The sequence below is a fragment of the Syzygium oleosum genome, unplaced genomic scaffold, assembly GCF_021117445.2.
Source record: "Syzygium oleosum isolate NSW1041296 unplaced genomic scaffold, Sole_v2.1 Sole_v2.12, whole genome shotgun sequence".
Taxonomy (NCBI): Eukaryota; Viridiplantae; Streptophyta; class Magnoliopsida; order Myrtales; family Myrtaceae; genus Syzygium; species Syzygium oleosum.
In genome coordinates, this window is record NW_026607496.1 from 7,655,681 (window position 1) to 7,672,996 (window position 17,316).

Sequence of the window (17,316 nt, forward strand, 5' to 3'; positions counted from 1 at the left end):
CTTTCATTAGACACTTGAAACTGACTCACATGAGTTTCCACAATCATAACATAAGAGAGACAACAGGATACAGGAAGGTTTAGAAATCCAGTTTGGAGTTAAGGAATTAGTACGCTGGGTCTTCGCCACCCAATCCGCGGCCTGGTTGGAATTTCTGGAACAATGGGCTAAGGATACCCCTTTTAGTTGGGCCATCAATTTTCGACAGTCTTCGACCACTGAACTCACGGTCCACAGACTTTCTTCTTGGCCCAAAATCCACCTCACGCATGCTTGGCTGTTAGACTCCACTTCCACGCACAGATCAAAGAAGTCACTGTACAGATCACTTTCCCTTTCCTTTTGACTTCGAAGCTTCAACAGGAAAGAGAGTCCTTCACGTAGAGCAAGAGTTTCCGCCGCGCTAGCTGATGGGGTTTTAAAATTCCTCGCGAACCCAGAAATTATGAGTCCATCTTGAATCCAGAGGACTCCCGCAGCTGCGGCCTCTCGTGTTTCACTGCACCAAGCTACGTCGACGTTCAATTTGAGGTTCCCCTTCGCCGGCGGAGACCAACGATCTATTAAGGATTTCACCTTTTGTGTTCGTTCCTTTTTGTTAGTGTTCCACCTCTCAAACACTTTATAGTCGCTAATTGCTTCTTCCACTATGTTCCATTGGTTCGGTTTGCGCTGCTAGAATACCAAGGCGTTTCGTGCCTTCCAAATCAACCAGATAATGCCGGCCAAGATCGCCGATGAGGGAGGGTCTTCCGACGAGGAAAGGGTGTCACACGACGACAGGTAATCCGCAAGCCACTTGTCCATTCTGGAGATTTTGGTAGCTGAGGTGTCTAGATTTAACCGAGAGTCTAACCAAACATTTCTTGTCCAGTCGCAAAGGAGGAGGAGGTGTTCGGGAGTCTCCGGGACTCGGCGGCAAATCGGGCAGAGAGGATCAGGTGCCATCTTTCTTCTGTACAGATTTTCTTTTGTCGGTAGAACATTTGTGCATATGGTCCATAAGAAATGACGAACCTTGGGGTAGATTGGGATTTGCCATATTTTAGTCCATAAGTTCCTGGGAGGCTGATATGATGACGATGCCTAATTCATCTGTTGTTGCGAAATTTGGGAGCATAACCTATTGTAACCACTTTTAACTGAATAGACTCCTTTTTTGTTCCCTGTTCACACCAAAGTGTCCTCCGAGGGTTTTGTGCTTAGTGGGATTGTCAGTATTTCTTGCACCACATCTTCTTCGTAAACTTCCTTAATCAATTGTGATTTCCATTCATGAGTCTCCTGGTTAATCAGTTCTGCTACGAATTTTGGTACATCTTGGTTCAAGGGGCCTACAAGTTTGCCGGAAGGGAGCCACTTGTCCTCTTTAATTTTTATCTTTTCGCCGTCCCCTACTTTCCATCTAGCATATGCCTCAATTATGTCTCTACCCATTAGTAGACTCTACCACCCCCAGGATGGGCGATGGCCCTTGTTGGCTTGCCAAAACTCACCACGGGGAAAATAGACTCCCTTTAGTACCTGACTCCAAAGGGCATTCGGTGCTTGTATTAGTCGCCAGACCTGTTTTCCTAGCATTGCCTTATTAAAAGCAATCAGGTCCTTAAAGCCTAAGCCACCCGCGTCTTTCCTGATTTTCAGAAGTTCCCATTTTCTCCAATGGATACCTGCTTTGTCTGCACTTTGCTTCCACCAGAAGGAGGAAATCTTCTGCTCAATCGCTCTACAAATCGAGATAGGAATCTTAAAAATGGACATTGCATACTGTGGCAAAGCTTGAATGATAGTTTTAATTACGATCTCCTTCCTTGCTTTGGTAATCAGCTTTTCCTTCCACCCCTCTAGCTTCATATTAACTCTTGCTAATATCCAGGCAAACATTTGTTTCTTTGACTGCCCTCAATCTGTTGGAATGCCTAAATACTTGCCGGTTTTGTCAATAATAGGAACTCATAGCTGCTCCGCCATATTCCTCTTCAGTAACTCAGGGCATCCATTGCTAAAGAAAATACCTGACTTGTTCAAATTGATAGCCTGGCCCGAAGTATAGCAATATTGGTTCAAAATACTTGCCAAATTCTGACATTCACGGACTGTTCCATTCAAGAAAAAAATTGCATCGTCCGCAAATAATAGATGTGATAATGTTGGACACCACCTATTCAGCTTTATACCTCTGATGCTGCCCTCCTCAACTGCTTTGTTCAATAGAGACGATAAGGCATTGGCCATAATAATAAACAAGTACGGCGATAATGGATCCCTTTGTCTTATGCCCCGGGATGGTTGGAAGTCCTATAGGGATTCCCCATTAACTCGGACGCTAAAAAAAAACCGTAGATATGCATTCCTTGATTAACTGAACCCATCTGTTACTGAAGCCCATTTTCAGCATACTAGCACATAGGAAATCCCACTCCACTCTATCATAAGCTTTCTGCATGTCCAGCTTGAGTATTGCTTCGAACTTTCTTTCCTTTTCCTAGTACGCAACTGGTGGAGTACTTCCTGAACTACTAATATGTTGTCTTGTATTTGCCTCCCACTCACGAATGCACTTCGTTCGGTGGAAATAAGTTCAGAAAGCCAAGGTTTTAGACGGTTGGCCATGACTTTGGAAATGATTTTGTAACTGAAATTACATAAGCTAATTCGCCTATATTGAGTAATGCACTCTGGGTTCGCCACCTTAGGAATAAGGACTATATAAGTATGATTTAGGGTGGGGTCAAGCACACCTGACGTGAAGAAATTATCCACCAAACGGTAGATATCATGCTGTATACTCTCCCAGTTATGCTGATAGAATTGGCCATTCAGTCCATCCGGTCCTGGGGCCTTGGTTGCACCCATTTGGAACACAGCTTTTTTCACCTCGTCAATCGACACTCTTCTCATTAAGGCCTCGTTCATCCCCTCTTTAGGAGTGTATGGGCATTGATCAATCACTGGTTGGAAATTTCTGTGTCCTGTTGACTCATATAAAGCCTGATAAAATGATTGGATATGTGACTTGAGCTCTAAAGGATCCCTACTCCATCTATTCTCCCCCATTTTCAGCATAGAAATTCTATTTCTTTGTCTTCTTTGAATCATGGTGGCGTGGAAGTATTTGGTATTTCTATCTCCCCACTTTAACCAGCTGATTCGGGACCTCATACTCCAATACATCTCTTCTTGCCTCCATAGTCTCTCAATTTGCTCCTTGATTTGTTGAATGACCACTTTTCCCCTTCCCTCGTCCGAGCTATTTGTCATGTTCGTTAATCTCCTCATCAAGAATTGTATTTGTTTATGTGCATTTGAGAATCTCCTCCTACTCCACCTAGTCAAGGCTTCAACCACTTTTCTGGACTTACTCACAAAATCTGCATTATTGTTTGCCTGGTCATGCCATGCCTCCTCCACAATGTCTCTACATTCTGGTTCATCTAGCCAATAAGCCTCACAACGGAATTCCTTTTTCCTCTTATCCTTGGGTGGGGCTAGGGATAATAAGAATGGGCTATGATCGGAGCCAATGGCCGGTAGCGCATAAGCTTCCGCCTCGTGGAATAACACCCTCCATTCCATGTTACATACCACCCTATCTAGTCATTTCCTTACCAATTCCTCACCGTCTCTATTGTTTGCCCACGTATAGGCACACCATTTACTCTCTACGTCCATGAGTTCGCAATCATTTAACATATCCCGGAAAGCCACCAATCTATAATAATCCTCCTCTCTTTTACCTACCTTCTCCCACTGATGCCGTATCTCATTAAAGTCACCCATACATATTCAAGGGAGTCTGTTTTCATGGTGAATATATCTCAGCTTTCGCCATAGGAGGAGCCTTTCCTGAAAGTTAGTTGGTGCATAGAGAAAAGATACATGCATTCTCTTTCCGCTACTAAGATCCCTGCATATTAAATCTACAATATTCTCCGTGCTTTCCACCTCCTCCATCGTCACCTCCTCATCCCACATAACTACTAATCCTCCAGCCAAACCTTTTAGGTCGACTATCACAGAATTCTGAAAATTGAGTCTATGTCTAACTCCATCCACCCTTGCTCTTTTATTTTTGGTTTCCATTAAAAATATTACGTTGGGTATTTTTTGAGCCACTAAGGCTCTCAGGTGCTGGAATGTCAGGGTAGAACCCAGACCCTGATAATTCCAGCTCATAATCTTCATATATCCCCCGGTGGCTTATTAGGGCTAGCCACCAAAGCTCATTCCTTTGAGCCATCTTCAATTGAAATCGGGATCTCATGAAGCTGAGTAGCATCTACATTGTGGACATTACCCCCTTGAGAATTATACGATTCATACCTTTTCGACTTCTTTGATGCTGGGGTTTGATGGTCTTCCTTCCCTTTCAAATAACTCTCGACATTATGTTTAGGAGGTGCCTCCATCCTTGGAGTATCTGAGAGTAAGAATTGGGTGCTTTGATGCCTCTTTCTTCGAGTTTCCCTGACCACTATCTCTTTTCCTTTACCCTTCAGTTTAGCGTTGTCCTCTTGTTGAGTTTCCATAGTTCTCAATCCATTAGGTTCTTCCACTGCAATGGGCAGTACACCCTCCATCACACCATCCTGGTCTGGGGTTTCCGGAAAAATTTCATCTTCGTCCGATTCCATAAACTCTTATCCGTGGAATAGTTTCCAAAAAGGGCTAGCCTCATGTGCTTCCGCTTTTAACCAGTAGCCATAATTTCCTTCACTAACTTCTCTTGTTTCAGCTTCTTTTTAAGGTATTTCCTCGCAATTAGTGGTAAAATGCCCCATCTTCCCACAAGAGTAACAAAAATGGGGAAGACGTTCATACTTGAAATCAACCCAATATTGATCGTCTTCAAAGTTCACCATGATCCCTGAAGTGAGAGGTTGTGCCAAATCTAGAAGAACTCTAGCTTTCCCCACCTTACACAGGCCACCTTCTTTTGCTTCCATCTTTATCTCTATGACTTTCCCGATCTTAGAGGCCACCTCTTGCAAAGAGTTTTTAGTTATCCTTGCTACCGGCATTCCATGAACTTGTACCCAGAAGGCACAATGCGTGAAAACACGGCGGTGAATTGGTATTTTGGGGTTTAGTTGCACAAGGATGAGTAAGTTGCTTGAGAAGGACCATGGGCTACCTTCCAAAACCCTCTTCTTGTCGCTCTCCGATCTGAATGTAAACGTGAACAGACCTTGTTGCGGTTGATCAACTACCACGTTGTCCGTTTTCCAAGCCTTTTTCATAGTAGTTAGGAAGGCCTGAAAATTAACATTGGGCCTAGAGTGGAGTTTGCCGAGTAAAGTCAAATTACAAGCCTCCAATTTCTCCTCAGGAATTTCCTTGAACACATTGGCTACAGACTTCTTCGTCCACATTTTCCCCATTCGATTACAAAGGGTTGCTAGTCTACGTTCTTTTAACTTTTCCTTTTCCATTCTACTCACTCCGTTGTTTCTAAACATGTATGTGAAACCTTCAGAAGACAATGCCGTATGCTTACCAAGAGGGATGACAATTTCCACTTCCAGTTTGATCGCCAGTTACCTTTTCAATCTATTGTTCCTGCAACCAGGGGGCTTGTGTAGAACTTTTTGTAATAGGCGAGTAGCACTGATTCACGGCAATAAACTTGAAGGATGAAGGGAGCTCAGGAGCCAATGGATTAAGTGGAATTAGGGTTTAACGGGGAAGGATTAGATTTTGTGATTTAGGGCGTGGAATGGGTGAAATGGATATGGTAACTAGGACTCCAGAGGTGATGATGGTGTTGCGTCTGTCCATGGGTTTGGTGGGGTTATGATGGTTACATTGTGTGGATGTAGGGGTAATCGATGGGTTCTTATGGTAATGGAAGAGGATTTGTTGTAGACTGTAGATTGGCGATTATGTGAGGGTGCAATGGAAGCAAATCTGCCTAAGGGTTTCACGGGAGTAAGGTTAGCTGTTAGGGTTTGGCTATCACCATGGATAGAGAGAGCTCTCACTGGGGAGATGGAAGACGTAGAACACTTTTCATAAATATGAAAGGACAAAATTATGCATTATACACATAGTAGATGACCGAGAATCCATGTCGCACTACAAATACACGTCATGACACCTTTCCAAGCAAGTACACGTGGACCAGCCACTGTCACAAAATTAACATGGAACCTTCTGATTAACCTCAAACCAGAGCCAAATGTATCTGGAGTCTCTAAATTGACCGCCTGCCGCTGTGGGCCTGTGACTTCCAATGTGGATGAAAAGACCTGAGAAGCTGGTGTTAGGAGACCTTTCTGCCTGTTGTGCCCGGCCAAGACGTTTCTACGTCCCTGTGACTAATAAACCCCTAAGAGAGTCGTTGGCTAATTTACAACACAATGTCATAAGAAACGCACGTTTAAAATTGATAGTTGTTGAAGAAGTATTAGAATATGGAATCGCGAGAGAGCTTAGAAATTTCTACTTTGGTCTACGAACGCATTTCTTCGTCGTTAGACATGTGCTTAATGAACGGGTCAAGCTTTACTATATATGCTATTCGCTTCAAATCATCATGTGGTCCTATTCGATGGCTTAATCCACACGCTGTGACAGATTACTCGAAGAACGTCGTCTTACCGAATACTGCATTGGTCAGGTCTCCGATACATCATCAGCTGGTCACTTATAAACTTTCAGTGCACGGTGCCCACTCACCCCTTCCCTCGCTAGTCAAAAGAGAAAGCTCCTCTTGCGTTATACTTTGGTAATTTTGATGCGACATATTCATTGTATTTTGCCTTTAAGAAAAAGAATCTAAAAAGAGTCCGAAATGGAGGAAATTACTTATTATGTTTAAATATTTGGATAACCTCTAATTAGACAGTAACTTGTTGCAGCAATTCAACTGGTGATTTGATCATATTGGCCCATGGGAAGTCATTCATTCGCTTTAGAAAGGTTCGTACTTAAATGGTGAAGGAGTTTGCTCCGTCGTTGTGATTTTGTTGCGAAACCTTATTGGGAGCAATTTAGGAGTGGAATCCTCAATACATTAGGTTGATGTGGAGTGCCAATAAGATCACCAGTCGAGGTGGACTGGTCTAGGTACCAGCTAATTCGGACACCACATAACTGCTTAAGTAAAAAAAGTAAAGTTCAACTTTAAGTAATTAATGTTTGTTATTTTCTTAACATTATGGATGCAGAAGATCTATTGGTCTTCTTTTGTATAACAAGGAATACTTGCCTTACACAAACCCTCCCTCCCTCCCTCCCGACCGACCGCCCGCCCCGCCCCGCCCCCCCCGGGCGCTTCTCTCTCCCTCTCTTGCGTTTTAGCCTTTCTTCTTCTCTTCAACTTACGGAGAGAAGGGATTTGACCGAGATCTCGCCCTCCCCTCCCTCGTTGTTTTCCGTTTTATTTCTTCTTGTTTCTTTCCTTACTCTCCTAATCTAATTTCAGATTTGAGAGTTTTGCTCTCCCGATATTAGATCGAAGAGATTTTCTCTCCTATCTTACTCTAGATTTAGGAGTTTTAATGAATAAATACTCTACCTCCAGTTTCAATAGTATTCACAGCAGCTTTGGTGTCAAATTTGTGCTAGTTCAATGTGTTTTTGTTCAAAGCTTCGGAGTCTCACACTTGCTAACTTGTTCTCACAAGTGTCAGATCTGAGCTTGTTCAACAAGTTTATCTTATTTTCGTACGGTGGTGGTGTTGGAGACGCCGAACCTTGCCGCACCCGTCAAAAGGCAAAACCGTAACTACAGATAGAAATCCCGGTAAATGCTCATCATTGATGAAGATGTGTGATTCGGTGATCGACTGTCGATTCTTTCGCTTAGATGCAGTTGTGGATATGTTCTTGAAAGATGAGCATGTGATTATTTTTGTCAACCATACTTTAATGATGTATCTTGATTTCTCATTTTTGGTTTGTTTTGAAATTTTACGAGCTTGCCTTATTATGGTGACTTTTGAGATTTCCTATGAATCGTTTCAAATATCATTTTGGTAATGAATGGAAATATCTTTTGACCAAAAACTAATAGTAATAACTGCGCCAATCTCATGGGTCATCAAGTAAGAAGTGAGTCAAAGATTGGGAGCGTGAGACAATATGGAAATTTTTTACACTTTTGGTATGAACAATCAAATCTATGCCAAGCACCTAACTCATACATACATGTCCATATCTTAACCTCTAACCTAGCTCAAATGGGTTTTCGCATCTTGTAAGACGACAAGACATTCTTCACCAATTTACCTATTGTCTACGTTCTCTCATAAAATTGAGAGGGTCCAAACCGTTTAGGAAAAAGAGTGTGAGGATGAACAGAACAATACTTTTCGCTAGACCAATCAAAATGTTGGGGATAACACTCTCTCAAGATGACTTTGCATCTTGGGGAAAATCTTTGTTTTCATAATGAGTACATGGCATGTCATGTTTATCTTTTGTAGAACACCTTAAGGCTGACTGATGACAATCACAACGAGGACTTAGACAATTGGACTGTAATAAGACTCCCAGCTGATCCATCCATCGTGGCTTGTCTTCTTCCTCGTGCACCGGAAGACATACATATTCATAAGCGTTTAATTACATATCCGACCATGAGAAATTGGTGCCAAAAAAGGAAAAAATGGGCATGCTTTTGTTTAATAATGGATAATGGACCCTCCTAAGTCGGCTGGTCTACGCCCCTTTCTTCACAAAAGTAAGATGACATTATTTTGAAAATGGAGGTTTTATGTATACCTCGCACAGTTGGTTACAAAAATAAGTTGGACAAGTTGGGTGGCGAAATTACCAAAAAAGTTCTAAACTTATTATACTTGTATCAATTCAGTCGTAAACTTTTTAATTTGGCCAATTTATTCTTAACCATTTTTTACAATTTACCAATTGAATCCTTCCAGCCAATTTTGATAGAAAGTCGCTGACGAAGGTGATGATGGCCATGGATGGCCAGATCTGGAGATTTGGAGAGCGACGCAGGCGAAGGTAATGACGGCCATGGACGAGGGATGCGATTCCAGATCTGGAGGTTGGAGATAAACACAAAAAGACGGAGCCGGAGAGCAGGCTCTTTCATCATCCATGGCTGCGAGTTTTGACGGCGAGCTCCCTTCACTATTGTCGGCGCTGCCTGAGTTTTCACCATAGTCAAGCTGGGATGGAGGAAGACGAAGGATGGAGGAGGAAGATGAGAGAAATTGATTTTTTTAATTTTTATTCCACCTCAGCGAACATGTGTCGGCCTATTATTGGATGCTTGCAAAAAAATACACGTCACGTGGCGCTTTATAACCACGGAATATTTCCTCCCTCGCCTAGGACAAGGGCCCCCTTGCTCGTGGCAAGCCCTCGCCAGATCAACGAAAGAAAATTTCCGGAAGCTCATGAGATGAGAAAATTCCCAATCTCTTTGTAGTCTCTTTCGTTGAGAAAGACTCGTGTTTCAAACTCGATTGACGAATGGGAAAAGTGGGGCAGTCTAACTTGTCATACCAATACCACGTGGACCAGCTCCTGGTCTGCCAAATCAACAAGAGAAAATTTCAAGTATCCCCAATTGTGCAACGAATCCCATCTGCTTGATTGCGTGGTGTGGTCTCCTATTGACCGCTCGCCGGTCTGACTTTGGACTCTGTTGGGGACTGACAGGACTTGGTATGCCTCACTTTCACAAAAAAATGTGCGGCCTGTATTTATCGCATATAAACCCCAGCAACGTGTATCGTTAAATAAAGCGAATATAATATAGAACCCATATTATATAATCCCCCGTATGCATAAGATTGAGTAAAATTACCCAATCAATCATAAATCAATTATACGTATGTCAATTTAATCATATATTTTTCAATTTTGTTAATTTAGTCTCAAACCCATTGTACGAAGAAAATTGAATGAAATGACTACGTTAAAATTTAGAACTGAATTGACATTCGAATAATAAATTTAGGACTAATTGGACAATTTACCTAATTAGACTCACATGTGTTGGTTTGATATAGCATTTTTTTTCCAATTTAACTTCCATTTACATAGGTTTAATCAGACTATTATGTCGTAAGACTAGTAGTCATTGAACCAGTCACAAGACACTCTATTTTTACATTGAACGAGTCACAAGAAACTCTATTTTACTTTTCTCAGTAATTTCGTATTGGACTGTATACATTGATCACCGAATTGAACGGCAAAGTTTTATGAATCAATACGTAAGGATAGGTCGTTATACTTCCTTGGAAGCAACGAATGACCGAGCCAGCAAAGTCAAATATTCATTTTTTTGCCAAGTTAGTTAAATCGATAAGAAACACCCTTTTTCAGACTTGGTGGTGCTAGAATTGTGCAAAGGTCCTATTGGCACCCAAATTTGACGTGGCTCCTATGTAAAAAGGCTAACATCGAAAGGAGGATTGTTAAATTGGCATGATGACAAAAGGATTAACGGTTTGATTCTTAGGTTTGATCCATATTAGGTGTACTGCGCTGCAGTTACCATCTAATTAGAGAGTATCCAAATATTTTTCATTATATGTAAATTTCGTACATTTGGGATTCTTAAATCAATTCTGTTTCTTAAAGGCAAAATGCAATTAATTTGACGCATGAAAATTACCATAGTGCGATGTAAGATGAGCCTCTCTTTTTACGGGTGAGGCGAGACGAGAGTGTACACCGTGCACTCCAGGGTAACAACTGACCTGCCGTAGACCATGGAGACCTTAGGATTTAGGCATTTTTCTATACGAAACGGTGATGTACTGTAGACCAGACCATTGAAGAATGCGGTAAGACGACGTTCTTAGAATAATCTGTCACAGCATGTGGATTAAGCCAACGAATAGGACCACATGACTATTTGAAGTGAATAGCATATATAGTAAACTTGACCCGTGCATTAAGCACATGTCTTACGACGAAGAAATACAATCGTAGACCATCAATTTTAATGGTGCAATTCTTATGACATCGTTGTAAATGGCCCACCACTCTCATTATGGTTTGGGAGTAACAAGAACGTAGTAACTTCTTGGCTGGGCACAATAGACAAAAAGTCTACTAACACCATCTTCTCTGGTCCTTTAATCCACAATGGAAGTCACAGGCTCACAGCGGCAAACGGTCAATTTGGAGATTCCAGGTACATTGGCTTTGGTTTAAGGTTAATTAGAAGGTTCCATGTTGATTTGGAATTGTAGCTGGTCCACGTGCATATGCTACAAAAGATGTCACGGCGTGTAAGTTTAGTGCGACATGGACTCTCGGTCATCTGTGATGTGTGATCGATTTGAGAGATTAAGAATATTCACTTTTCCGGGCTAAGTGTATGAAAGAGTGAGTGTTTAATGGAAATGGTTGATGGAAAGGTGTTAAATGAATGTACATGAGTGGAAAATGAAATTGGGATAGATATCACCACAAAGGCATAAAGGAACATGCCACCAGTTAATGATAAAGAACTTACATGAAGTTCACCACCTAAGCATAAAGGACCAAACCACCTGCCAAAGATAAAGAATTTTGGGATAAATAAAGTTGACGAACAAGGTATAAAGGAACACCACCAACCAAGGATAAAGAACTTTTAGTTCACCACCAAAGTTCCGAAGATAGATATTCACTCACTTGAGGAAAATCTCATGTACTCATCAAATTCAAGTCTCGTGCGTGCACGATGTGATTGCACCTCTTTTCATAGAGACTCTTCTAGACAAACGAAAATGACTCTTAGAATTGTATAATGACTATGGACGGTTAATTACCTAATTATGACTCTTGAAACCGTCATCACACTAAAGACTCATAAAAATTAAGATTTAAAATGCATAATAACTAGAACTTAATGTATGATAACTAGGACTAAATGCATTTAACTAAGACCAAATGCATACTAATTTAAGATTAGACCCTCCAAATTTGTCCACCAGCCTTAGAAGCCGAATAACGACTTTGGAAAATCAACCAATGGCGATGGAAATCGACCAGAATAACCTCCAGTTACCAGGTAGTCGATTAGCAGCCTCGAAGTTGACAACAAACTTGTAAATCAATAAATTGGTAATTAGTCGGCAACCATAAAATTGATAACTAGTCCAGCGAATCGACACTTTCCTATAGAATCAACATCTTCAAACTTGAACCCATTGAATCAAATTGTAGCCAAAATTGGCCTTTGTTTGCAGGAGTAATGATTGGGCTGGATCAATCGACTAGACCTAACTTGAGCTTGAGAGTTGTTAGCTAGACCTCACTTAGTCATCTAATACCAATGAGGTTGAGACGTACTGGACAACAAACTACTCAACTACATTAAAAGAGTTGGCAAAGACAACATCGGCATTCTGAAGTTTTGGAAGAGTAGAGTTTCGAGTTTTTCGATTCTTTCCAGCGTGGTTCGTGACTTCATTGGGATTTACGGTACAACCGGAGTCCAACTTCAATACTAGCTAACTTATTTTGGAAGGCACTATGTCCATTTTATTGCGAAAGAAAAATATAGAAATGGTTGTTTTCATGCTTGATTGGTTATTGGAAGAATTGACTCTAATTGAACATGCCCAACAAGAAGGAGAGGACAACAACCACACTTTATCATCCGAATCATAATTAGTGACGTGGTGCTGAAGACACAAAATTAATGGCAAAAGTACACCACAAGTGCCATAACTTGTGTACGGCGATCACTTTGGTGCCATAACTTTTTTTCGGATCACTTTGGTGCCAAGTCGGAGCAAAAGAGATCACTTTAGTGCCAATTTGGTCGGAAATCCGACGTGGCATTTTTTATTAATTTTTTACGCCGACGTGGCTCGCCGGAGGCTGAGTCAGCGTGTACAGTCAGCATTTTTAATTTTAAATAATTTTTTTTAGCGTGTACAGTCAGCATTTTTAATTTTAAATATTTTTTTTCTTTTTTTTTTTCTTCTTTCCTTTTTCTTTTCTCTTCTTTTTTTTCTTTTCTCCCCTCGCCGGCCGGCCACCGGCGAAGCCCAGGAAGGGCTGGGCGAGGGCGGCCTTGCCCATGGCCGGCGAGGGCGGCCGACCCTCGCCGGCGACAGCGAGGCCGGCCCTCGCCGGCCCAGCGAGGCCGCCCTCGCCGGCCCAGCGAAGACTACCCTCGCCGGCGTCGGGCGAAGGAAGCCTTCGCCGGGCGGGCGAGGGTCGCCAAATCCGGGGAGGGCGACCTCGCCTGCCCAGGTGAGGACTTCCCTCGCCCGACGCCGGCGAGGGTCGCCCGACGCCGGCGAGGGTCGCCCTAGCCGAGATCCGGCGAGGGCGACCCTCGCCGGCGCGGGCGAGGGTAGCCCACGCCCGACTCAGCGAGGGCGACCTCGCCCGCCCAGCGAGGGCTTCCTCGCCCAACGCGGGCAAGGGTCGCCCTCGTCGGATCTCGGCGAGGGCGACCCTCGCCCGCCCAGCGAGGGCTTCCTCGCCCGACGCCGGCGAGGGTCGCCCTCGCCGGATCGGTGAGGGCGACCCTCGCCGGCTGCGGGCGAGGGCGCCTCGCCGGGCCGGCCTCGCCCGTTGTCGGCGAGGTCGGCCGCCCCTCGCCGGCCATGGGCAAGGCCGCCCTCGCCCAGCCCTTCTCGGGCTTCGCCGGTGGTTGGCCGGCCACCGGCGACCGGCCGGCGAGGGGAGAAAAGCAAAAAAAAAAAAGAAAAGAAAAAGGAAAGAAGAAAAAAAAAGGAAAAAAAATATTTAAAATTAAAAATGCTGACTGTACACGCTGAAAAAAATTATTTTAAAAAAAAATGCTGACTGTACACGCTGACTCAGCCTCCGGTGAGCCACGTCGGCGTCAAAAATTAATAAAAAATGCCACGTCGGATTTCCGGCCAAATTGGCACTAAAGTGATCTCTTTTGCTCCGACTTGGCACCAAAGTGATCCGAAAAAAAGTTATGGCACTAAAGTGATCGCCGTACACAAGTTATGGCACTTGTAGTGTGCTTTTGCCCAAAATTAATTAGGCATTCTCTTGGAGGTAATTTGTTTTAAATAGTTATTAGGACACTTGTAAATAAATTTTTTTTTCCAGTATTTGTATTTCATCATGTTAAATTGAATGAGTGTTTTACATCAATTTTCCACAATTAAATTTTTAATTATTTGTAACACTCAAAAATAGAAAATATAGCCCTCGACCGACGACCACAATTTTCTAGCCGTTGACAAATGGCTTTAACTTTAAAAAAATGAAAAAACCCTCTAATCTGCCTATAAATAGTGCACATTCACAAATCACAAACCTCTATCGACATTGACAAGTTCAGAATTGCATACATATGGCCGACTTGAATGTTAATGTACCAGAGTTGGGTAATCGAGAGGAAGAGACACCGACATATGGGAATTGTTGGAGATCTAAGAGATCTCGGACCTAGGGCGTCGTACAGCGTGCAAATCCCTTACCTTTTGTGTGTAATCCAAACAACATGTAGAGACATTTGTGGCGACACAAAAAGCTGTTTTAAAATCAAGAGGGGCGTGTGGGTAAGCCTCAGCTGGCTAGCAGAGCGTAATTATGTCCAATTAAAATTCAAATATTATTAATGTACCGGTACGTCGTGTTTCGAATGTATGACATTCTATTTTAGTTATGAAAAGGAAAAAAAAAAGACTCGGGGCAGGCCAACCATGCCCTAATCGGGACAAACCAAAGAGACTTCGGAATGAAACGAAATAGAAAGGGATCCAAAAAAAGGGTCTTCGGCAGGGTGTTCACAGGAAACCGAGCTAGAAGGCGCCACATCTTCCACGTTTGTTGACTCAAAGCTCAACGAAGTCCAAATGTCAAAACCCTACTTTTCAGAAGTAGCAGCGTTCTTCTCCCTATTTGGCATCAATTTTTCATGATCGGACATGTTATTGAGAGCTTATTAACATATGTGTCTTCCGCTGCACGAGGAAGAGGATAAGCCTTGACGGGTGGATCAGCTGAGGGAGTCTCGTCACGGTCCAATTGTCTAAGTCCTCGTTATGATGGTCATCAGTCAGCCTTAAGGTGTTCTACGAAAGACAACTGTGACAAGCCATGTACACATTGTGAAAACAAAGATTTGCCTTAAGATGCAAAGTCATCTTGAGAGAGTGCTATCTCCAAACGTATGATTGTTCTCGTGATATGTCTGGTTAAACATTAGAGAGAATATATACCTAGCTTTCTTTAAAAGTGCCCGATTCATGTGCTCCGCCACCCCATTCTGTTATGGAGTATGCCTAACTGTTCGATGTCGAACAATCCCGAAATCTTCACGGTACTTGTCGAATTCACCTCTGCAAAACTCAAGTCCATTGGTTGTTATGAGACGTTTTATCTTCTTCCCAGTTTGATTTTCAATCAATATTTTTCACTTCTTGAACGTATAAAAAACGTCACTCTTACGCTTCAAGAAATAAGCCCAAACTTTTGTAGAAATGTCATCAATAAATATCAAAAGATAAACTGCACCACCCTTAGATGTAATTTGCGTAGGTCCTCGCAAATCGAAGTGAATTTGGTCAATTGTACCATTCGTTGAGTACACCTCAGTATTGAAACTAACTCTGCGCTGCTTCTTGAAAATACAATGCTCGCAAAAGTTAAGCGAGACCATATGCTTCCCATAGAGTAAACCATGTTTACTCAAGATAGTCATTCCTCTTTCACTTATATGGCCCAACCGCATATTCCACAACATTGATTTCTCATAATCTGAAGAGGATGATACACTTAAAGAACCCACAACGGTACTTCCCTGCAAAACGTAAAGGCTATTCTTCTTGTTACCTCTCATCACAATCAATGAGCCCTTTAAAATTTTCAAAACTCCACCTCCACTAGTGTACATGCATATAGGGAAATCCAAACTGCTTAATGAAATAAGGTTCTTCTTCAAATCTGGGATGTGTCTAACGTCTATCAAAGTTCTTACTATCTTGTCATGACATTTTATTTGCATCGTACCAATATCCACAATCCTGCAAACTGCATTATTACCCATAAAAACTGAACCACCACTGACTTTCTCATATGTGTGGAACCAATTTCTATTTGGACACATGTGGTATGAACATGCCAAGTCCAAAATCCATTTGTCGTCAACACGACTTTCCGTAGACGAAAATAATAAGAACATTATTTGCATCAGCTGACTCGTTATATTTCACCATATTAGCTAATTCGAAACTCTCCATCGACTTCTTCCCCTTAGTCTTGAGTAAAGGACACTCATATTTATAGTGTTCAAATTTGTAAGCTCCACCTTGCTCTTGTCTCGGCCCGACCTAGACTTCGAATGCCCTTTATTACTTTTGCGCCTATCACAATGATTTAACCTTCCCCTAACAACTAAGCCATTGGCTTTATCACCACTACCAATTGCCTTCAACTTTGTACATATCTCCATGGAATTCAACGAGGCCTTCACATCTTCAAGAGTTATGGATTCCCTTCCATATAGCACGAAATTCACAAAATTCTCATACGAGCTCGGTAATGCGCATAACACAATTAGGGCTTGGTCTTCATCATCTAACTCTAAATCTAGATTTTTCATATCCATTATGATCTTATTAAATTCATCTAGATGTTCTTGAATAGGAATACCTTCTTGCATCTTTAGCGTGTAAAAACACTGCTTCAAGAATAATCTTGTCGTAAGAGATTTCTTCATATAGAGGCTCTCGAGCTTCTTCCACAATCCCGAAGCCGTTTCTTCATTGGCAACCTCACAAAGCACCTTGTCGGACAACGACAATTGGATGGTGTTGTGCACCCTCTCTTCCATCTCCTCGATCTCGGCCGGAGTCATGTTGTCGAGGTACTTCCTGTCCAAGGCTCTAACCGAATCCTCCCGACGCACCAACGCATTCATCTTGATGCTCCGTAGCCCGAATTTATTTTGGCCATCGAAGGGTGCCACTTTGAACTTGATAGATGCCATCTCGAATAAAAGATCGAAATTCCTTGGCTCTTATACTAATTTGTTGCGTAACAGTATCAAAAGATGAACAATCGAAGCACAAATAGCAAAAGGATGAAAGCAAAATTAAATCCACATGAGACAAAAAATATACGTGGAAACTCAAGACAAGAAAAACCACGGAGAGAGAGAGGGATTTCACTATCTTCAACAATCTTCAACAACAAGTATAAGAGTATAATTCAAAAGGTCAAAAAACCATTTGATGAGCTACAAGATCTAAAGATCTAACTAGAAGATAGGAAAAACAAAGAAAAGAGAGAATGTTGAGGTTAAGGATAGAAATGTGTTGCGCAACACATTCCTTTTATAGTCCATCTTCAAAAAGCCCTAAAACAAATGTGCAAGGTTCAAAATGCCATTTTCAC

General features: G+C 42.2%; 1 protein-coding gene and 1 long non-coding RNA gene across 2 annotated transcripts; one reads left to right on the plus strand and one right to left on the minus strand.

The window, feature by feature from the left end:
• The first annotated feature begins 290 nt into the window (after positions 1-290).
• On the plus strand, positions 291-1,284 carry LOC115666257 (uncharacterized). Its single transcript, XR_008817656.1, has 2 exons — positions 291-783; positions 883-1,284. It is a non-coding gene; the product is annotated as an uncharacterized LOC115666257 (long non-coding RNA).
• A 3,458-nt stretch (positions 1,285-4,742) lies between these two features.
• On the minus strand, positions 4,743-5,372 carry LOC115666256 (uncharacterized). Its single transcript, XM_030588017.1, has one exon. The coding sequence runs from the start codon at positions 5,370-5,372 to the stop codon at positions 4,743-4,745; it is 630 nt and encodes a 209-aa protein (XP_030443877.1).
• Between the last annotated feature and the right edge of the window lie 11,944 nt (positions 5,373-17,316).